The following is an 18,351-nucleotide window of genomic DNA, read 5'->3' as shown; positions in this document are numbered from 1 at the left end:
CAAAGTAAGAACTGCTAGCCGTAATAATTTTCACTTGAGTTTCGTGGAGAGTAGAGCTGGGAAACTATCGATAGTGACACCATTCGATATTTTCGATGTTTTGAAAACGAAAATTCGATACTATCGATAGTATCGTTTTTTTACGATTCTTTTTGCAAATTAAAGTTATAGCAATTTCAAATAGAATTATAATACTATTCAATATGTTTTGACTAAGTAATTAACATAAATATTCTATCCAAGCAACTTTGCACAAATAAAATTGTATTACCATTGCTAAACATACGCTTAGACTCTGAAGACGTGGCGTAGACGCACCCTTTCTTTTGAGATTCAGTTAATATTTTTCACCACCAACTCCAATTTAAGTTAATTTAGAATACATTTTTATTATAAAAAAAAAAATATATATATACATATATATATATATTTGTTTGCATTTTTCTTACTAAATTTCAGCAACAAAGCAGAGATATAAAAATAGTCCCGTACTATCGATAGTGATAAAAAACTATCGATGGTGGCTCAAAAAAAGGAAAAAGTCGATACCTCGATAGTACCATCGATAGTTTCCCAGCTCCACTGGAGAGCACAACGTTTTTATCCGACTTAAACAAAACAAAACATAAAATTGTGCTTTTAAAAAAACCCCAGTGGAGTGAAAACTGTATCTGTAAGTACTAATTCTTGTTTAATTTTCTAAAGTAAGCGTTCATTAAGTGTTAAGTGTTTTTATAAGTACAACGCAATTTAATTTTGACAGCACAAGGCCTTTTCTTTAATGTCATTGTGTAAATTGCACTAAGTTGGCAAGCCAAAACGAACTGCTACCCATAGTCATTTGTTTTTGATTTTCGTGAAGAGTTCAACGAGTTCTCCTAAATTTAAAAATAAAATTATTTTTATTTTTAAAATTTGTTTCTAAAACTATCGATAGCTGCGGCCTAACCAGAAACGCAGGTGAGTGGAAACGTTCCAAAAGAAGTTATCGAGGTGTAGGCGTCGTTTGCATTTCGCGAGCGGCAAATTGTATTTCTTTTCGTGTTGTTTTCTTTAATCCTCGCATAATATGGAGAAGACCAAGCCATTGCTGCATGACACTTTGATATCGAACCGCGTCAAGAAGGTGGGTTAGCTTCATCCGTGAGTAGTTTTTTCCCTTTCCCATCGCCACGCCGCGCCGCAGGCCAGTGCCGATAGCCGGCAAATCGCGAGGAAAAGTGAAAAAAAACCCTTTTGCAAGGGCGCCGAATATGGGCACCACAAAAACAAGGTTAGGTCGCAGGCTGTTCTAATTTCTCTTACCCTCCGATTCGCAACGGCAGTACCTCGAGGAGCACGTCGGCGAGACCTACCTGGATATAAAGCAGATGACCAAGGAGTTGATGAACACATATCCGGACTATAGGCGTCGCAAATTTGGTCCCTTCAAGCAATTGGTGCATCAGGGTAAGCCATGGAGGAGGCGTGGCCTGTGCCTGAGAGATTTTTTTTCTATTACATTTATTTTCTCAGCTTTCTCCATCATCTCGGAAAGCTATTGCTTGGACAAGGTGGAAAGCTCTGACGAAGGCACTTCCAGCCAGGACTCCGAGGTCCAACCCACCACAAACAACAGTGTCATGAGCAATATGATGAATAGTTTGTATTCACAAGACCGGAAGCCGGCATTTAAAACATTCAGTGAACCCATTGATATATCTAGTGGAGATGAAGACCTCCGTAACATCGAATCAAAGAACTTAAATGGCGACAGTTTCGCTAAGACTGTGGATGAAGTTACGGGTCCAAATGTGCCTCCTGTTTTGACTGCGTCTGCATCGGGAGCAGCAGCAGTAGCAGCACCTACGCAGGGCAACGCGTTGAAGCGCTTAATGAGCGATCAGCCAGAGATGCCGGTGGTTGCCAAGAAAGGTATGACTTATAACTTTACTATTCATCAAATATTTCTATAATATTCTATATTTCCTTAGCAGCCAAGCCGAATGTCATTCAGGGCAGTGTTGGTAACGATGCCACAGTCCCAAAGCCTGTGAATAAGGCACTCAAGTCTGTCTATAGCGATTCTGCTGTTAATTCGGGCAAGTCCAATTACCAGCAGCAGAATAATCATCAATCGAATCGAGGCTCCTCCAACCGACACCGTAAGTACAAAAAAGAGATAGATGTGCAGCACATCACGGAGTGTTTCCGCGAAATTGGCGGCATGGAGGATACGCTTAAGGAGCTTTGCGAGATGTTCATACACATTAAGTCGCCGGATTTCTATTTTCAATTGGGACTGATGCCCTCGAGGGGTATCCTGCTGCACGGACCACCCGGCTGCGGCAAGACCTTTCTGGCCCGTGCCATAAGTGGAGTGAGTTTTGTAGATACTAAGCCTTATCCTGACTGGTCATAGCTAATGTCTCTCTGTTTACCGTCTCCTGTAGCAACTGAAGATGCCGCTGCTTGAAGTGCCGGCCACTGAGCTAGTTGGTGGCATATCCGGTGAGTCCGAGGAGCGCATACGCGAGGTCTTTGAACAGGCCGTGTCCTTTTCGCCTTGTGTTTTGTTTATTGATGAGATCGATGCCATTGCCGGTGACCGCCAACACGCTGCCAAGGACATGAATCGCCGCATTGTATCGCAGCTGATAAGCAGCTTGGATAACATGAGGATGAACGAGCTTGGCCATTCAGTGATAGTGATTGCTGCCACCACGCGTCCTGATGTCCTAGATCCCGGCCTGCGTCGTATCGGTCGCTTCGATCACGAATTTGCTTTACGCATACCGACGCGCAAGGAGCGGCGCGAGATCCTCCGTCTTCAGTGCGAAACCTTGACCGTTGATCCCAAACTGAACTATGACAAGATAGCTGAGCTAACACCAGGTTATGTGGGCGCCGATCTAATGGCCCTCGTTTGCCGTGCCGCCCACGTGGCCGTGAAGAATAGGTCCCTGAAGAAGTTCCGGGAACTGCACAAGGCCAATGAGCTGAATATGACCACTGTCACGCTGGATGACGATGAGGAGGCAGCGGACAGAGTTTCCGAAAAGGAAGTGGATGTAAAGCCAAAGGGTGACGCGGATAAGGAGGAAGACGTCGAAATGAAAATCAAAGCTGATGGCGAGAAGGAGGAAAAGGAAAAAGAGAAGGTCGAAAAGGAAGCCGGAGCTGAGGGCGATAAGGAGGAAAATAAGGAAGAGGAGAAGGAGGAGGTCGAAATAGTAGTCGCAGCTGAAACCAAGAGTCCCCAAAAGGCAGCGCCAAAGAATGACAATGAAAAAGATAAATCTAATGATAAGGAGGAGGAGATGGCAGCTAAAACCGAAACTGAAGCTTCCAAGGAGGCCGCGCCGACTAATGGCAAAATAAAGAAATCAACGGACTCTAAAATGGAGGTGGATGAGAAGGAGGACGAAGATGAGAAGGAGAACGATCCTTCCAAGGAGAGCTCCTCCGAAAACGAATATTACGAGCCTACACTGGCTGAGCTAACCAACTTTCTAGACAATCCCCCCGACGACTTCTCCGATCCAAACTTCTGCCTCACCCTGGCCGACTTCCTGGAAGCCATCAAGGGAATGCAGCCATCCGCCAAGCGTGAGGGCTTCGTTACAGTGCCGGACACTACTTGGGAGGATATTGGAGCCTTGCACGATATTCGCGAAGAGCTGAAGCTAGCTGTGCTGGCGCCGGTCAAATATCCGGACATGCTGGAACGCCTCGGACTGACCGCTCCTTCTGGAGTCTTGCTCTGCGGTCCGCCGGGATGCGGCAAAACTCTCTTGGCCAAGGCCATTGCCAATGAGGCTGGCATTAACTTTATATCGGTGAAGGGTCCAGAGCTGATGAATATGGTGAGTTACTGGAAATCGGAATACTCTTCAGGTCAAAGCTAATCTATCCTGGAATTTTGCAGTATGTGGGTGAGAGCGAGCGTGCTGTGCGCGCCTGCTTCCAACGTGCCAGGAACTCGGCCCCCTGCGTCATCTTCTTCGACGAGTTCGACTCGCTCTGTCCCAAGCGTTCCGAAGGCGGCGATGGCAACAACTCAGGGACACGCATTGTCAACCAACTGCTGACGGAAATGGATGGCGTGGAGGAGCGCAAGGGTGTTTACATTTTGGCGGCCACCAATAGACCCGATATAATCGATCCAGCCATTCTGCGTCCAGGTCGTTTGGACACAATTCTCTATGTGGGCCTACCAGAGGAAAGCGAGCGTGCCGATATTCTAAAAGCCACCACAAAGGTGAGTTGATCGGAATCTCTGTCGTGATTCAAATATCTAATAAACTTTAATCTTTTTTTTTTCAGAACGGAAAGCGTCCTTTGCTGGCTGATGATGTGAATCTCGACAAGATTGCTGCACAAACTGAAGGCTACACTGGTGCCGACTTGGCGGGATTGGTTAAGCAGGCTTCCATGTTCGCCCTGCGTCAATCTCTGAACGATGGCAACACAAACCTTGACGATTTGTGTGTGCGAAACAAGCATTTCAAAGAGGCTCTACTTCAGCTTCGCCCCTCAGTTAATGAACAGGTACAAAACCATTGAAAACTACTTGAAACTACTTTCTAACTTTTGTTGTTTTTCTCGACAGGATCGCAAGATCTACAACAAACTGCGCGAGAAATACGCTGCACCCAGGGTGCCAATCTTCAATAATAAGTAACTCTCTCAACAATAATGGATTTGTTGTATTAGTCTTTAAGTACTCCCCTCTATGAAGCATATACATTGTGAATTTGAGCGACTTAACATATGATTTTCAATATAAAACACTATATCGTTACAAAGAAAACAAATCTGAGTTAATTTTATGGACATTACGCGCGCTTAAGGCCAAGTGCGAACTTGTACAATTATATTCAAAATAAAAACTATCGTAAAGAAGACACTATTAACAAAATGTGTAAGTTTTTTAGACATTTCGGCTAAGGTTATTGGCCGCGGTTGACATTTCTGCAGAAATGTCCCTGTACTCGTTTTTAAAAAAGAAACCGCTCTATTATTCAAAACAAATATCTACTTCAAAATCTTTACTTTAATTTAAAACAAACATTTAGGCACTAATCACGAACAGGCTCCCGTTTAGAGAAACACACCCAACGGCATTGTCGAGGAAATGGGCGGCTTGCCATTTGTAGTTAGGAGCAAGCCATCGCCACCGCCGCCACGCCCGAGTCTGCTTGGTGGTGCCGAGTTTGGTATCTGGCGTGGAAAGAGTCCCGCTGGCAGGGATTTGGGCTTGGTGGCTGGTTTGGAACTCTGCAAACGGAGAATGGTCTCATGTTGCGCCCGCATTGTGCGCTTTACTCGCTTCTTTTTCTTGGGCGTCGATTTGGCTCCAGTGGCATCGCCACCACCATCCGGCGCCGGTGGCTTCTCGTTGGTCGTGGTCATCGAGCCCTCATTACTCACCTCCAAGACGTAATGTGCTCCTTGCAGTGGCGGCTCGTTGTCGCGATTGATCTGGGTACGCAGGTCGTAGGAACGCTTGCACATCTCACGGATGCCGTACCAACTTTCGTGGCCAATCTGGCTGATCATTTCGACCGGTGGCTGAAAGCCAAGCTCCCGCGACGGCAGCTCCATTACCAGGGCCATTGGCACCCGAAGCACGCCGTAAACATAGTCCACCACCGACCCTGCAATAGTGCGCTTGGTCAGGCAACTGATGCTACCTGTCCGGTACTCCCTGCCGTTGTAAGACTTGATGGCACTCCGTCCGGAGTTGGCCAGTGAGCTAAGCTCGCGCCAATATTGCGGAGCGTCACGGCAATAACCCCAGGGATACATGATGCTCTGGCCATACGAGTGCAGCGAGAGGAAGAACAGCAGGTTGGGGCTGAGCCGGTCCAGTATGTTGCGCATAGCCCGAGTCTCCAGTTCAGAGAAGGGACGATCGCCCTTGTAGGTGTTCCTGTTGATCTTGCCAGCACCGCTGGCCCAGAATATATCGTAGTTACGGTTACAGTCGGTGCCCACGAACTTGGTGGACTTGTGGGTTCGTCGGTTCTTGCGCCAGTTGGGATTCTAAGAGAGGAGGGGTATTCATAATGCATGTTCTACATATATTTTTACATTTTAAATTAACAAATATTTTTTGCAGAAAATTACCTTGGTCCGGGAGTACTCATAACCATCGGGATTCACCAACGGAACAATAATGAAGCGCAACTTCCGCAGCACATCTATGTTGCGGGTGTAGCGCTCCGTTAGCTGGTAGATGCAGTTAAGGGCCGTACTTATGCTGATCCACTCGCGGGCATGGGTTCCAGCCTCAATGAATACCGTATTCCGGCTATGGCTGGCATTATGCACCACCGGTAAAGCGTCATGTCCAGCGTTGCCGGCCACAAATGGCGGTGGCGATTGCTCGCGCATTTGCGTCGACAACTCCACATTTTGGGAGTTCATCCAGTTGATCTCAAGTGCTCGTATCTCTCGTTTCTCATGGGTGTGACCCAAAGTGTACATGTGCACAAAGTGCGGATACCGATTCGATAGATACTCCATATACTGATTGATATGCTTGTACTCCAGGTAGGTGTGCAGGATGTCCGGTCGCGGGATGATCACCCGACGGAGTGGCGTGATCGGTGTATCCCGGCTCTGGCTCTTCGTCGTCGTCTGTTTCGTGATGGTGCGTACGGATTTTGTACCCAACATGGTGGAGAGCAAACGAAATTTGCATAAAAAATAAGCACAAAATTTATCAAAAACAATTGATCACTGGAAAATTTACGGGTTGTTGCTATATAGAGACTCAAATAGAAACTGGCAGATTGAATCGGTTTGACAGTAGAAGCGGAAGTGGCCTGGCCTGCTGGGAATCTCACCTGGCACTTGATGTTCAGGTGCAGTCGCTCCACGACGAGCAGAGCGAGCCGTGTGCGCTGCTTGGGATTGTCTTCCATTGTGCGGGCCTTAACCATTGGCAGCCAGGGTTTTGTGCCCATAAATGACACAACTTGGGTTCCCACTAAAACTCCAACTTCCCTTCCTTCCTCCTGTCTATGCACTGTAAGAAAATTCAATATATTATAAATATAAGAATTGGTAAGATGGTTAAGATATGATTTACGAAGAATTGTATTTATAATTCCCAAAAAGTTATTTTAAAAATAGAAATGTTGTGGTTTTAATAATGAAGTTTATTGAAAATTAATTGTAACAATTTATTTAATAGACATACATAACTCATAATTAGACTTTCTGCCAGATCACTTGAATATTTTTTACTTTACACAATTTTCATTATTTTTAAGAAGCTTTTCTGTAAACTTTGCTATTCTTTTTTATTAAAATAGACTTTTTAATTTATGACAAATTTTTCTTTGTTTCGGTGTAACGTTCGCAGTGGGTAAATGGGACAGCGACAACGTTTAATAAGTTGGGCCCCGGTAGCATGTAATGCGGAATTGGATTTGGATTCGGGTTCGGAATCCCCCAGCCGGGGCTGCAGCTGCCACAAAACGCAAATATGCTAAATGTCAGTCCAGGGGCTGGGTAACTTGACTGGTGGGCGTCGTGGAGAGCAAAACCAGGAACAGGAGCAGTAAAAAGGAGCAAGAGCAGGAGCAGGAGCAGCAGCGTCGTGGGCGTCCAAAAGCGCAGGCACCTTCAAATGCAAATAAACAAGGACTCCTGACTCCTGGAGCTGGCGTGCAGCCCGTAGCTGGGCTGGAGTAGGAGCAGTCCTGTTTCTACTCCGGTTAAGCGTTTTACAGCGAAGTTCATTTGGGGATCTGTCCTGTGATTACACTCGGCTACATGATGTTTACTAGGGCTAAGATTATTTTCTAAATAAATTAAATTATAATTTTAAGTACCTTCTAAATTTTTATATATTTAATATATGTATATTTATTTTTTTTTCAATATTATCCAAAAAGGAAACAAAGGATCATTAATTGGTTTTTAAACAAAATCATAGTCAAGATGAACCGTAATACTTTTATAACTAAACACAATTATTTACATATTTATATACATTCCTGTATATTTTATTACTTTAATGATCATCACCATTATCGATGTTTTATGATCCTAATGACTGATCAAACAACTATGCCGATTTATAATGCCTATAAAAAAATAACCATTGATACTTGCGACAACTTGTTGCCGAGTGTAATATATCTTTTTATTGCTCGGCAAATGTCATGTCAACGCAAAAGTCAAAAGTGCGCGGCACACAAAAATTCATCCAACTGTACGGAATCCTTAACCGAATCCATATAAATTGGCATAAATATGTATGGCATAGAGCGGGAGCAACGCAACCAGTTGATTTATACGGGAACCATGTTCGTGTTGATTTTCATTTAACGGTCTTTTAGTCAACTTCCTGACACAGTGACTGCCATATATTTACGTCTAGCTATGTCTACATAATGCAATGTTACTCCTTTTCCAGTTATATATATATATATACCCCTTCACTGTGAAACTATAAAATGGGCTGTCTAGTGCGGTAAATTAGTTTTGGGAAAAGGTTGTCCCTTATTTGGAAACATTACGAATAAACATTCTTTAAATTTAATTTTTATATTAAACAAACTTTAATATTTTTTAAATAAATACAATTTTTGTAAAGATTTATTTATTATTTTTTAAATTATATAACGTTTGCCTATAAATTGAAATTTTAATATAATTTAAACATACAATTTAATAGTATTTAATTCAAATTTTGTTATAAATTCTTGATTAAAATATTTTGTTTTAATTTTTACACAATATTTTTTATTCGTTTCTTTTCTTATATTATTCAGAAACATTTTCCTTTATTTTTTTTTAGTGTTACACGGCTTAAACACGCAAAGTCCCTTGGCAAGTGAAGCCTTTCCCAGTCAGTAAGTCAGTCGGTTGGCCGTATTTTTTTTTTCTTGGGGAGAAGAGTGAGGTTTTTGGGGAACCCTTTTGAAGTATGCACATTATGTCATTAGCATGTTGGCGAATATACTAAAGGGCCAAAACTTTGTTGAATTCAGGGGAGCTTTATTTTTCTGTTGTTTTTCCTGGAGTTGCCGCCTGACGGCTGTCTCCTGCCTTTCGTTCGAGTTGCGATGACGAAATGTAATGTAGCATAAAACTGTTTACGAATTAACGAAATTCCGAACAATTATGCCCAAACAAATTCGTATGGCTGGGAAAGTTGGCCTGGACCTGCCCCAACTGGCTCTATATTTTGTCATGTGGCAGGGCAATTTAACTTTGTTCAATTTGGCATAGTTTGTGAGGCAATATTCTGATTACTTTGATTACTGTGCGAGCGCAACAAGATCCCACACTCCTTGGGCCAATAAACAGTCTATTAAGATATCATATGCACTTGAAGAAAAAATACTACGATTTATATATAAATTAGGATATAAACTTAAAACAAATTTTAATTTATTGCCTGAAAACATTAGACATAACAGTTGATGCCTTTTGAAGATACCACTTGTTCATGAATTTATAAATATTTTTATTTATTTATATCTCTGTGTATTCCGCAGTTCCGTTCCCATACAAGAGATACAAGATTTCATGTTCATGGTTAAGGCCAAGACGCATCTATTGTCACCAATGGGGGTTTTCAGATGCAAATCGTCCCGCAGAAGTCGAGACAATAACCATATACACCATGCCTTGAGCTTGGTCCACTGAACAATACCAACACGAAATAGATCTTTCCTTATGCGACTGTATATAAGCCTTTAAGCTAATGCGATCGCAGAGCTCAGATAGCGAATAAATTTGATTTGCGACTGTGGCCGCGTGCGGGAAAAGTTGAATGCCCTTTGGGCTAGATGATGGTGTCTGGACCTGGCTAATAAATAAACTAAAATGATTTAGAACTTGGCCATTGAGCTAGGCATTAAGCCCAGACAAAGTCATTAAGTGGCATGAATTTTAAATGTAAATTATTTCACACAAACTAGTTCTGCCGGAAATATGCTAGTGACAGCGGCGGCGGCGTCTTATTTGTTCATCTGCTCCAACTTTTTACCAAGTCTCTTTGGTAAACTGCAGCTCCAATCGATCCGATGCGATCCGGAAGTGCCCAAAGCTATAGCCAAGTGTCATAATTACACACAAAAGCGAGCCGAAACGAAGCGAACCGAAAGCAAAGTCAAGCGATCGAATATAAATATCAGCGGCGATCTTAAGGGGCTCGATGATGATGATGATGATGATGATGATGCTGGGATGATGGTTTGATGATTTCTTTTTGACGTTGAGTGACCTGGCTTCTGTTGATGATCTCTTGACGAATTAATGAACTCAATAAATGCGTATTTAGATGATGTTAACTGTAATGAAGAGCTCCCGACTTCCGGCTATTGCTTGACCTTGTCCATTTTTGGCCAAAAAATCGAAAGTTCAGTGCTCCAAAGGAACGATACATCTTGAACTTTCAAATCGAACCTCAACACGGCACACAGAACACTCATCATCATGACATTAGGAAGCCGAAAGCATAAAAACCTTAGCAATAATACGAGTTCCTCTATAAAAACCAGAAAATAAACAAGCAACGGCTTCAGAATCGATTCACGAACCGCGACATGCGGATGCAGAATCCACAAATAAGCCAGAGAACAAATTGTTTCGGCCAAAAAGTGATCAAATTATAGAAAACTAGTTTTCAATTTTCGAAAAAAAAAAACCAATCAAGACTTATTAGAAACAGTGAAAAAAAGAAAAAGTCAACATTAAAGGGCATTAAGCCGGTGAATAAATTATGCAAAGATAATCAAAAAGTTCTGAGCCGTAAAAATCGAGTTAATAAATATAGACAAGACGCGTGCCGCGATCAATTGGCTAAAAGGCTTCCCGCAACTCGTCTCGTGACGCGCTCGCATATATATCTTCGGAACCCAGGTCCGAAAAAAAAAACTGGTCGCAGAGCCAGACCTTGACACTCACTTTTCTAAACAATCAACTCCGCGAGATCCGAGACCATTTTTTTTTTTGGTCTGTGTGCTTTTTGGCCAGCCTCTCGTCTTCTTTCTTGGCCGCTTTTCGAACCGCCCGTCAGTCTTCCGCCGGACCGGAGATGGAACGCACGAATCGCGTCCGCTGAGCGTCTACTGTTTGCCATTAACAAACTAACTATTTAATCAAAGCCACTTGCATAATCAGGTGGCTCAAGTGCAGCGCGCAAACAATAAGACGAAAAAAGTGCAATAGAGAGATATATACAAAAATCGTGTGCTTGTCCATGCAACTGCAAGTGCATATATTAATACATAATTGGGCAGATCGTGGAAGTGAATAAAGTGTACACAGCATTGCGAATATATAGTACATGTTGAAAATGTGGCAGGGAATCGTGTGCAGCTTGGCGCTCTGCCTCCTCGGACTGGCGGGCTCTGGCCTCGGTAACAACCTGGCCGGCTACGAAGGGTAATCATCATCAGCGGCTACTCGCATTAATTATAATTTACAACGTTACCGAAAAACCTCTAGTAGCAGCAGCAGCAGCAAAAAAAAATAATGTTTGTGTCGTACACATCAATCAGGCGTATCGCATTAATTGAATTTTTGTTTTTGGAAAGAGTGTGTCTCTAGTTATAAAACAGGTTTCACAATGATCAGGGCCACGAAGTCAGTTTAAGTTAACTATTCAACTCGTCCTCTTGGTGGATCTCGTCCTTGCTGGGCCTGTCCAAAGGCTCCAAAAAATATGACTATATACATTATGGTAGTATCCACCAAGTTAAAGTCATCCAGCTTGGATCGATGGCTCAAATAGGGGATTGCCACTATGGAGGCCACCCAAAAGAAGCCAAAGACATCGTAAAACCAATCGTAAAATTTTCGAAGCAATGGTAGCATTATTTGTAGTGTTTTTTTTTTGGTTTATTAAAATAAGGAAACTTTGAATTATGGTACACGGATTACTAGAGAAGGAAATGAAATAAAATATAATATATATATTTTTTTTTTATTATTATTTATTAGTACTTTATTATATAGTTAAAGCCAGCTTTAACCTGTTTTTGGAATTTATTAAATTTTCCTTAATGATTCAAACATAAGAGCTCATTAACAATCCTCCACGTAATGGTTTCCTATACTTAAAAAAACTGCTGTCTAGATCCGCAGAACATTTTTCTTTTTAATATATTTCCACAAATAATAATTAACCTAATTAAAATGCGTTAGTTTACTGAAAAGCACTAGTGGTTAAAAGCGTAACTGACTCTATAAATAATAAGCTGCGCAATTATATAACAAAATAAAGGTCGCAAAAATTACACAATGAATACAAATTAAAAAAAATGTTCTTGGTATAACATTTATAATTTTAATTTCCAAAGAAAAATTGTTAAATTTAATTGATTTTATACTCGAATGCAATTATTTTTACAATTTTATCTCATAGCGTTTTATGTTAATTAATTTTAAATATGTGATGACATTTTAATGATCATTAATATGACATTTTAAAGTTAACAATGCTACAATATTTCCATTTAAAACTTAACTAAGAAGTTTATTCACATTTTAAAACCACAAACATTGCCCTTAACCGTGCTCATGGCCATTGGCCGTGATTAGAAAACATCATAATACATAATAAGCGGTGCTAAATGTTTTGAACGCCACAAAATACAACAAAACACTAAACAACTCAACAGTTCCGTTGATAATTTTCGCAATTTGTGATTACCCAGCAATCCGCAGTGCGAAATGTTTGCCAAACAAGCCGCTGCCCTCGAGCAACAACATCTCCCCTCTTGTCTGTCACGGTGGCCCATGTGGCGTATGAGTGATGAATGAGGGCTTTGCGGTGGCAGAGGGCAGAATTTCAGAGCCAAAGGCTGGAATTCCGTCTGTCTGTCTGTCAATTGCCAGCTTCCTTCCGATCATTGCTGCTACTCCAAGCGGCTATGGTGGTTTCATCATCACCCAAGCTTTTCAAGTTCGAAAAAATACAAAAATATATAATTTTAAGCATGCAAAGAGCCCAGAAAGAGATATGCATTTCCACAAGGCCGGTGGCATTTGATGGACAATGGCCCCTGATTTGCCTAAAAATGTGTTGGGAAAATTATAAACCATAACTTTATGTAAAGATGAAAAATGTGCCCTGCCGCGCCGGTTATTCCAATTCGACGGACGGCGCGGGGGGCGCCTAATTAAATTATCATTGGATGCCGTTGGCTGCCACACGTGATTAGCTTTTAGCTGGCGCCTTTATCTTCAGATACAAAAGCGACTGCACTGGGGGAAAATATTTGGAATTTAGTTTTTAATTAAAAAGAGAATATGAATGTAAATAAATTTAGGAGGAGAGGTTATCAAAAGAGTAGTTCTCAGGATTATAACTTCAGTTTAAAATAATTTTATGTCTTGTTGGATATTTCAAATTTGTATCAATTAATTCAAGGAAACACATTTTTGTCTTACACTATTTATTAGCTTATTAGGTAATAATTATAACCCTTTTTAGAATGTTCAATTTTCTTTCTGTGTACCCCCTCCACACCACCCACAAACCTCAGACAAATGCATGGACTTAAGGCAGATACTAGCTGGCATCGCTTGTTGCTTCATTATTTCTTGTATTTCGTGTGTGCTTGCCGTTGTGGAATTTAACGAGATGATAAATTGGCCACCGATCCGAGCGAGGTGGCAAAGAGCCAACAAACGGCAAAGAGCCAGCCAGCCAGCGCTTTGCATAAATTTATGAATCAACAACTCATTTTGACGCCGGGCGAGGGCGAGCCATAAATTAATTTGTTGTCCAATTAGTTTGAGACATGTGGAGCAATCATCGGGATTTCCCGGCTCTATATAGACTAAATTATAATTATCAGGCAAGCTAATTGCGAACGGCTAATAAGCATATCACACACTCGGTTCCACCGATTAAAATTAACTTGTTAGAAGGACCAGCAAAAAGTGTCAAAATGTTGGTGGTGTTATTAAATTAATAAAATGCTTGTCAAATGGACGCTAATATATATTTAGTTGGAGCACAATGTATTATCTCTACAATGAATTAATTAACACATATCTTCAAAAAACAATAGATAGCCCAACCTTGACATACTCACTAAAAAATATGGCTCATAGCTTGTTTGTTTTTTTAATCAGTTTTTACACATTTTGATCCGGACCTCCATTAATATTGATTCTCCAGATTAACGATTTAAGATTAAATATACCATGAACTGAAAATATATTTTAAATTAGATAAATATTTAAAATGTTAAGTTTAATATTATTCAAGAGTCAGATACCAGATACTTCTTTATTTGGTGTATTTATTTTTATAGTTATTTCTTTAATTTAAATAAAATAAATGTATATATTGCAGCTATACAAAATACACGGTGCAGCATGGCGATGAGAATGCCTTCCGCTACATGGTGGATCTGCAGACCAATGACGCCGAGTTGGATTTCTGGCTTCTGACTCGCAACTCCTCCGTGCTGACTGTGAGCCCACGACGGAAGGCCCAGTTTGAGACCCGTCTCTCCAACCTAGGCGTCAGCTATCAGATGCAACCGCTCATGGAACTGATGGCTGCCCTGCAGGCGAACAGCTCTTTCGCCGAAGAGGAGTACGAGGAGTGCCAGCAGGAGGATTGCGTTGAGGCGGAGCAGCCACGTCGCCGGTCGCGTCGCCAGGCCCGCGGCTTTTTCTCCCACTATCCGCGCTACCATGAGGTGCTCAGCTTCATGAGCGGACTGGCGGCCAGGTATCCTCAGTACTGTCGCTACGAGTCCCTGGGCCGCTCCAACGAGGGTCGCCATATAGCCGCGCTCTCTATTTCGCTGAACAGCCGGGTGGTAAGAGATTTTATTAATATATATTACGGCTGATCACTTAACTTTATAATTTCTATATATTCTTAGCGCCATCGACGGGTGGCCTACATCCAGGCAGCTGCCCATGGAAGGGAGTGGATTACCACCCAGACGGTCCTGTATTTGGCCTACGAGCTTCTGAGTAACCTTCGTGCCTTCCAGCGGGTTTTGCAGGACGTGGAGGTATTCCTGGTGCCGCTAGTCAATCCTGATGGCTATGAATACACTCACACGTCGGTAAGTCTGGGGAAAATATCGAATCAAATTTATTTATTTATTTAATATTATTACAAGAAACGTATTACAAAAAAACGTAAAGAGCGCCTTTTATTTGTATTTGACATAAGTTAACCTTTTAATTATTTTCTTAAATATTCTTAAACTAAGCTTCCTGATTTATATAATCCAGAAATAGAGAAAAAGTTGACAGCAATTTAGCTTTTTCCCTTTTTTTCATCTCTGTAATGAATATATGTACATAGGTTTAAGCATCTATACATCAAAGAATCTCTTAAAAACACTTAATGGAAGTCATTTATTTTAGTCAATATATATTTTAGTACAGGGAACCCTAAATAAAATGACATATTAAATGCTAAAATGGTTCCTTATTTAATAGTTTATATATATAAGATATATATATATATATTTCAATAATAATTACCTTAGGACAATGGCTTTTATTTGAGTTTTGAAAATAAAAGTACTCACCTTTTAGATGGTAGACTGTAAAAAAATGTATATATTGTACATTTGAATATTTATATCACTTGTTATAGTACATTTAAGTGACAGAAAACATTCTAATAGCATAGAAAATAGTTATAAGCGAGTATTATAAATAGTATAGGTATATTTATATATTTTCTTCTTTATTTTCTTATATTTTCTTCTCAATTTTGATATACTTTTAGGATCGTTTCTGGCGCAAGAACCGTCATCGTTACGCCGGCCATGCCTGCTCCGGCGTGGACATCAACCGGAACTTTGGCAACCATTGGAACTACCAGGGTGCCAGTCAGAACGTAAGCCCGTAACATTGACCTTCGCCATGGAGTCGCGTTGTAATCCTGGCTTTCTTTTTTCCATTAAAACAAAAATCGACAGCTCTGCTCGGAGGTTTACTCGGGAACGGCGCCGAACTCGGAGCCGGAAACCTCCGCCGTGGTGCGGTATCTGGAATTCAATCGGCATCGTGTGAAACTCAGCCTGGATGTTCATTCATTTGGCAAATTCATTTTTTATCCCTACGGCTATGCGAAGTGAGTATGGGATGGGTAGTGGGGAGTGTGGGCGTGTGGGACTTTCCTCCTCCCAGATTTCCATGTTCCATGTCCGAAAACCCCAGCCAGCGGGGGATGCCCGGAAAGAAATTCAATTTACTTTTCAATTATTTGCTAAAAGCAATTAAACCCGAATATTTCTGCCACTGCATCCATTTAATTCGCTGCTCACTCTCGTTTTTATACTGTGAGAAAAAAGAGTTTATTAATAATTTAAATTATTAAAAATTGTCTTTATTTAATGTTTTAAAAACACAACAAATGCTGTATTGTTTATATACTATAATCTTATAAACTATATTAGAATACTACAATGAAGAAATTAATATTAAGCAAATTTTTAAATTTGTCGACTTACTTTAATCTCTCTGCAGAAACACCGTACCCCCAACAGTGGGAACTCTACGCTCGGTGGCTCTGAGGGCCGCCAACCAGATCGGCAAATACCGCGGCACCCGCTATACCACCGGCACCTCCGCCTCAATCCTGTACGAGGCCTCCGGAAGCTTGGATGACTACGCCTACGGCAACCTGGGGATTCCCCTGTCCTACACTCTTGAGCTGCCCGGCGACGAGTTCCACGTGCCCGCCCACGACATCATCCACGTCTGCAAGGAGACTTTCGCCGGCTTCATCGAGTTCATCCGGCACGTTAGCCTCTATTAAGCTATTTAAACGATTGAATTTATTGTTTGTTAACCTTAAACTAATTAGTGACCTCGTTGTTAAGCATAAAACAGATGAATATTGAAGAGTTTTTGAGATTTATTAATTGAATTTTATTATTTTGCTGAATTTTAAGTTTAATGAACATTTGTTTTACAACAATTGTGCGACTTTTGCTCCCATAGCGCGAACACCAATCCAAGTTTCATTAACGAGTTCTTTAATCAGTTCCTTGGGTGGATGGAAGTTGAATTTGGAACCATTTCTTTCGCCTGGAAGTTCCCAAGTGTAGGATAAGCGAAAACCTATGCTGTAGGCATAGTCACTTGAAGCGCCACCTATGACAGACATGTCAAATGATGGTTTCACCTTATATTCTGATGAAAACTTTTTCTTTATGGCTCTTTGACCAGCAGTGGCCACTGCTTCATGCTCCTTGTAGTTCGTGGCGTTAACCCTTAAATTATAACATTGTAAAAATCGATACAAAACTATGTCTATGAACTTACTCCTTATACCCCCATGGGTAGAGAATTTCGTAAGCGTATGAATGAAACGATATATACATAATACCTCGACCAGAATCGGCAATTTCGTGGAGTACTCGCTGCACTGCCCTAGATTCAGGCTCTGTGAAAGACCCAGGACCCATATATGTAATCCCACACGGGTCCGAATCAGCATATCCTAGACTCCAACCACTTCCAAAATTCCGATTAAGGTCAATGCCTACACAATTTTCGCTGCTGGGTCTGCGATTCTTGCGCCAAGATTTGTCTATAGATCGGGAATAATGGTATCCATCTGGATTAACCAGGGGAAGAATGATCCAGTCGTGGTCCTGCAGGAGTTTCTTATTCTCCTCGAAGTTCACCACCAGCTGATTGATAATGTTCAAGGCCGTGGTGTGAGCTAGCCACTCCCTGGCATGGATTCCTGCATCGATGAAGATAGCTTTCTTTCCCGAACGCCCGTCGCCATTGGTTATGGTGATGGTGTTCAGGCTTCGGTTTTCGTAGGACCTTCCGATTTCCTTCACTGAAACTCGGTGACTATAGCTCTTGGCTAGACCTTTGAGATACTGCTCGATTCCTTCTAGGGTGTAATAGTCATCCGTCTGATAAGCAGGTCCCGATTTCAATGGGACAGCCAAGGATACAATGAGAACGGAGGAGACTAAGAATAAGATTGAATACATTTTGTTAGCATTACTAGAAGGGACAGGGTTTATAAAGGGTTTCAGCTTTATATTTTCAAGATATTTTTTTAATTAAAAAATGCCTTTTTTAATTTGTTTAGTCTGATTAAGATACAATTTGAAGATAATTTAAATACGTTTTTGTACTTCAAAGCTTGAAGGAATGTTAATAATATGTATCTCTGGAAACGGCTGTGGCAATGAGTACCTGTAGTGTGCCTAAGGCTTTAGTTTTATTTATTATTTTTCATATTATTATTATTTTGTATTCTCAGCTTGTTTAGATATTTCTTAAGCTGAAACTAGTTCATTTGGAAGGCGTTACTTCAACCCTAGCAAACAGAAGGGGGAACTACTCAGTTTGACTGTGCCATAAACGGAAGCATATAAATAA

The 18,351-nt window shown here is 41.2% G+C and overlaps 4 protein-coding genes and 1 long non-coding RNA gene across 11 annotated transcripts; 2 read left to right on the top strand and 3 right to left on the bottom strand.

The window, feature by feature from the left end:
- The first annotated feature begins 541 nt into the window (after positions 1-541).
- smid (nuclear valosin-containing protein-like smid) lies at positions 542-4,799 on the top strand. Of its 4 annotated transcripts, none has more exons than XM_017172173.3 (8): positions 542-673; positions 1,326-1,449; positions 1,516-1,914; positions 1,974-2,359; positions 2,433-3,845; positions 3,908-4,240; positions 4,306-4,530; positions 4,592-4,799. In XM_017172173.3, exons 2-8 carry the CDS (start codon positions 1,371-1,373, stop codon positions 4,661-4,663), a joined length of 2,907 nt encoding a protein of 968 aa, XP_017027662.1. In that variant the 5' UTR covers positions 542-673; positions 1,326-1,370; the 3' UTR covers positions 4,664-4,799. The 4 variants fall into 4 exon arrangements, with proteins under 4 accessions (XP_017027662.1, XP_070141708.1, XP_017027654.1 ...); XM_070285607.1 differs by lacking the exon at positions 542-673 and adding an exon at positions 844-960; XM_017172165.3 differs by lacking the exon at positions 542-673 and adding an exon at positions 970-1,126 and having other exon boundaries at positions 1,977-2,359.
- Positions 4,800-5,017: 218 nt separating this feature from the next.
- On the bottom strand, positions 5,018-6,773 carry LOC108078050 (carboxypeptidase B1). Of its 2 annotated transcripts, none has more exons than XM_017171616.3 (2): positions 6,112-6,771; positions 5,018-6,027 (listed from the first exon to the last, which is right to left on the bottom strand). In XM_017171616.3, exons 1-2 carry the CDS (start codon positions 6,661-6,663, stop codon positions 5,083-5,085), a joined length of 1,497 nt encoding a protein of 498 aa, XP_017027105.1. In that variant the 5' UTR covers positions 6,664-6,771; the 3' UTR covers positions 5,018-5,082. The 2 variants fall into 2 exon arrangements, with proteins under 2 accessions (XP_017027105.1, XP_017027113.1); XM_017171624.3 differs by having other exon boundaries at positions 5,520-6,059; positions 6,112-6,773.
- A 4,422-nt stretch (positions 6,774-11,195) lies between these two features.
- LOC121502236 (uncharacterized) lies at positions 11,196-11,877 on the bottom strand. The gene is made up of 2 exons (XR_005990881.2): positions 11,444-11,877; positions 11,196-11,385 (listed from the first exon to the last, which is right to left on the bottom strand). It is a non-coding gene; the product is annotated as an uncharacterized lncRNA (long non-coding RNA).
- Positions 11,297-16,815, top strand: LOC108078039 (carboxypeptidase B). 3 transcript variants are annotated; one of them, XM_017171604.3, is made up of 6 exons: positions 11,297-11,394; positions 14,318-14,792; positions 14,859-15,047; positions 15,725-15,835; positions 15,918-16,072; positions 16,468-16,815. In XM_017171604.3, the coding sequence occupies exons 1-6, from the start codon at positions 11,297-11,299 to the stop codon at positions 16,757-16,759; spliced, it is 1,320 nt and encodes a 439-aa protein (XP_017027093.1). In that variant the 3' UTR covers positions 16,760-16,815. The 3 variants fall into 3 exon arrangements, with proteins under 3 accessions (XP_017027093.1, XP_070142027.1, XP_070142026.1); XM_070285926.1 differs by lacking the exon at positions 11,297-11,394 and adding an exon at positions 14,085-14,208 and having other exon boundaries at positions 16,468-16,814; XM_070285925.1 differs by lacking the exon at positions 11,297-11,394 and adding an exon at positions 14,100-14,260 and having other exon boundaries at positions 16,468-16,814.
- A 25-nt stretch (positions 16,816-16,840) lies between these two features.
- Positions 16,841-17,957, bottom strand: LOC108077945 (carboxypeptidase B1-like). Its single transcript, XM_017171486.3, has 2 exons — positions 17,269-17,957; positions 16,841-17,216 (listed from the first exon to the last, which is right to left on the bottom strand). Exons 1-2 carry the CDS (start codon positions 17,955-17,957, stop codon positions 16,913-16,915), a joined length of 993 nt encoding a protein of 330 aa, XP_017026975.1. The 3' UTR covers positions 16,841-16,912.
- Between the last annotated feature and the right edge of the window lie 394 nt (positions 17,958-18,351).

Source organism: Drosophila kikkawai, chromosome 3L, assembly GCF_030179895.1.
Source record: "Drosophila kikkawai strain 14028-0561.14 chromosome 3L, DkikHiC1v2, whole genome shotgun sequence".
Taxonomy (NCBI): domain Eukaryota; kingdom Metazoa; phylum Arthropoda; class Insecta; order Diptera; family Drosophilidae; genus Drosophila; species Drosophila kikkawai.
Note: the sequence above shows the minus strand (reverse complement) of the source record. Positions and strands in the feature narration are given on the sequence as shown.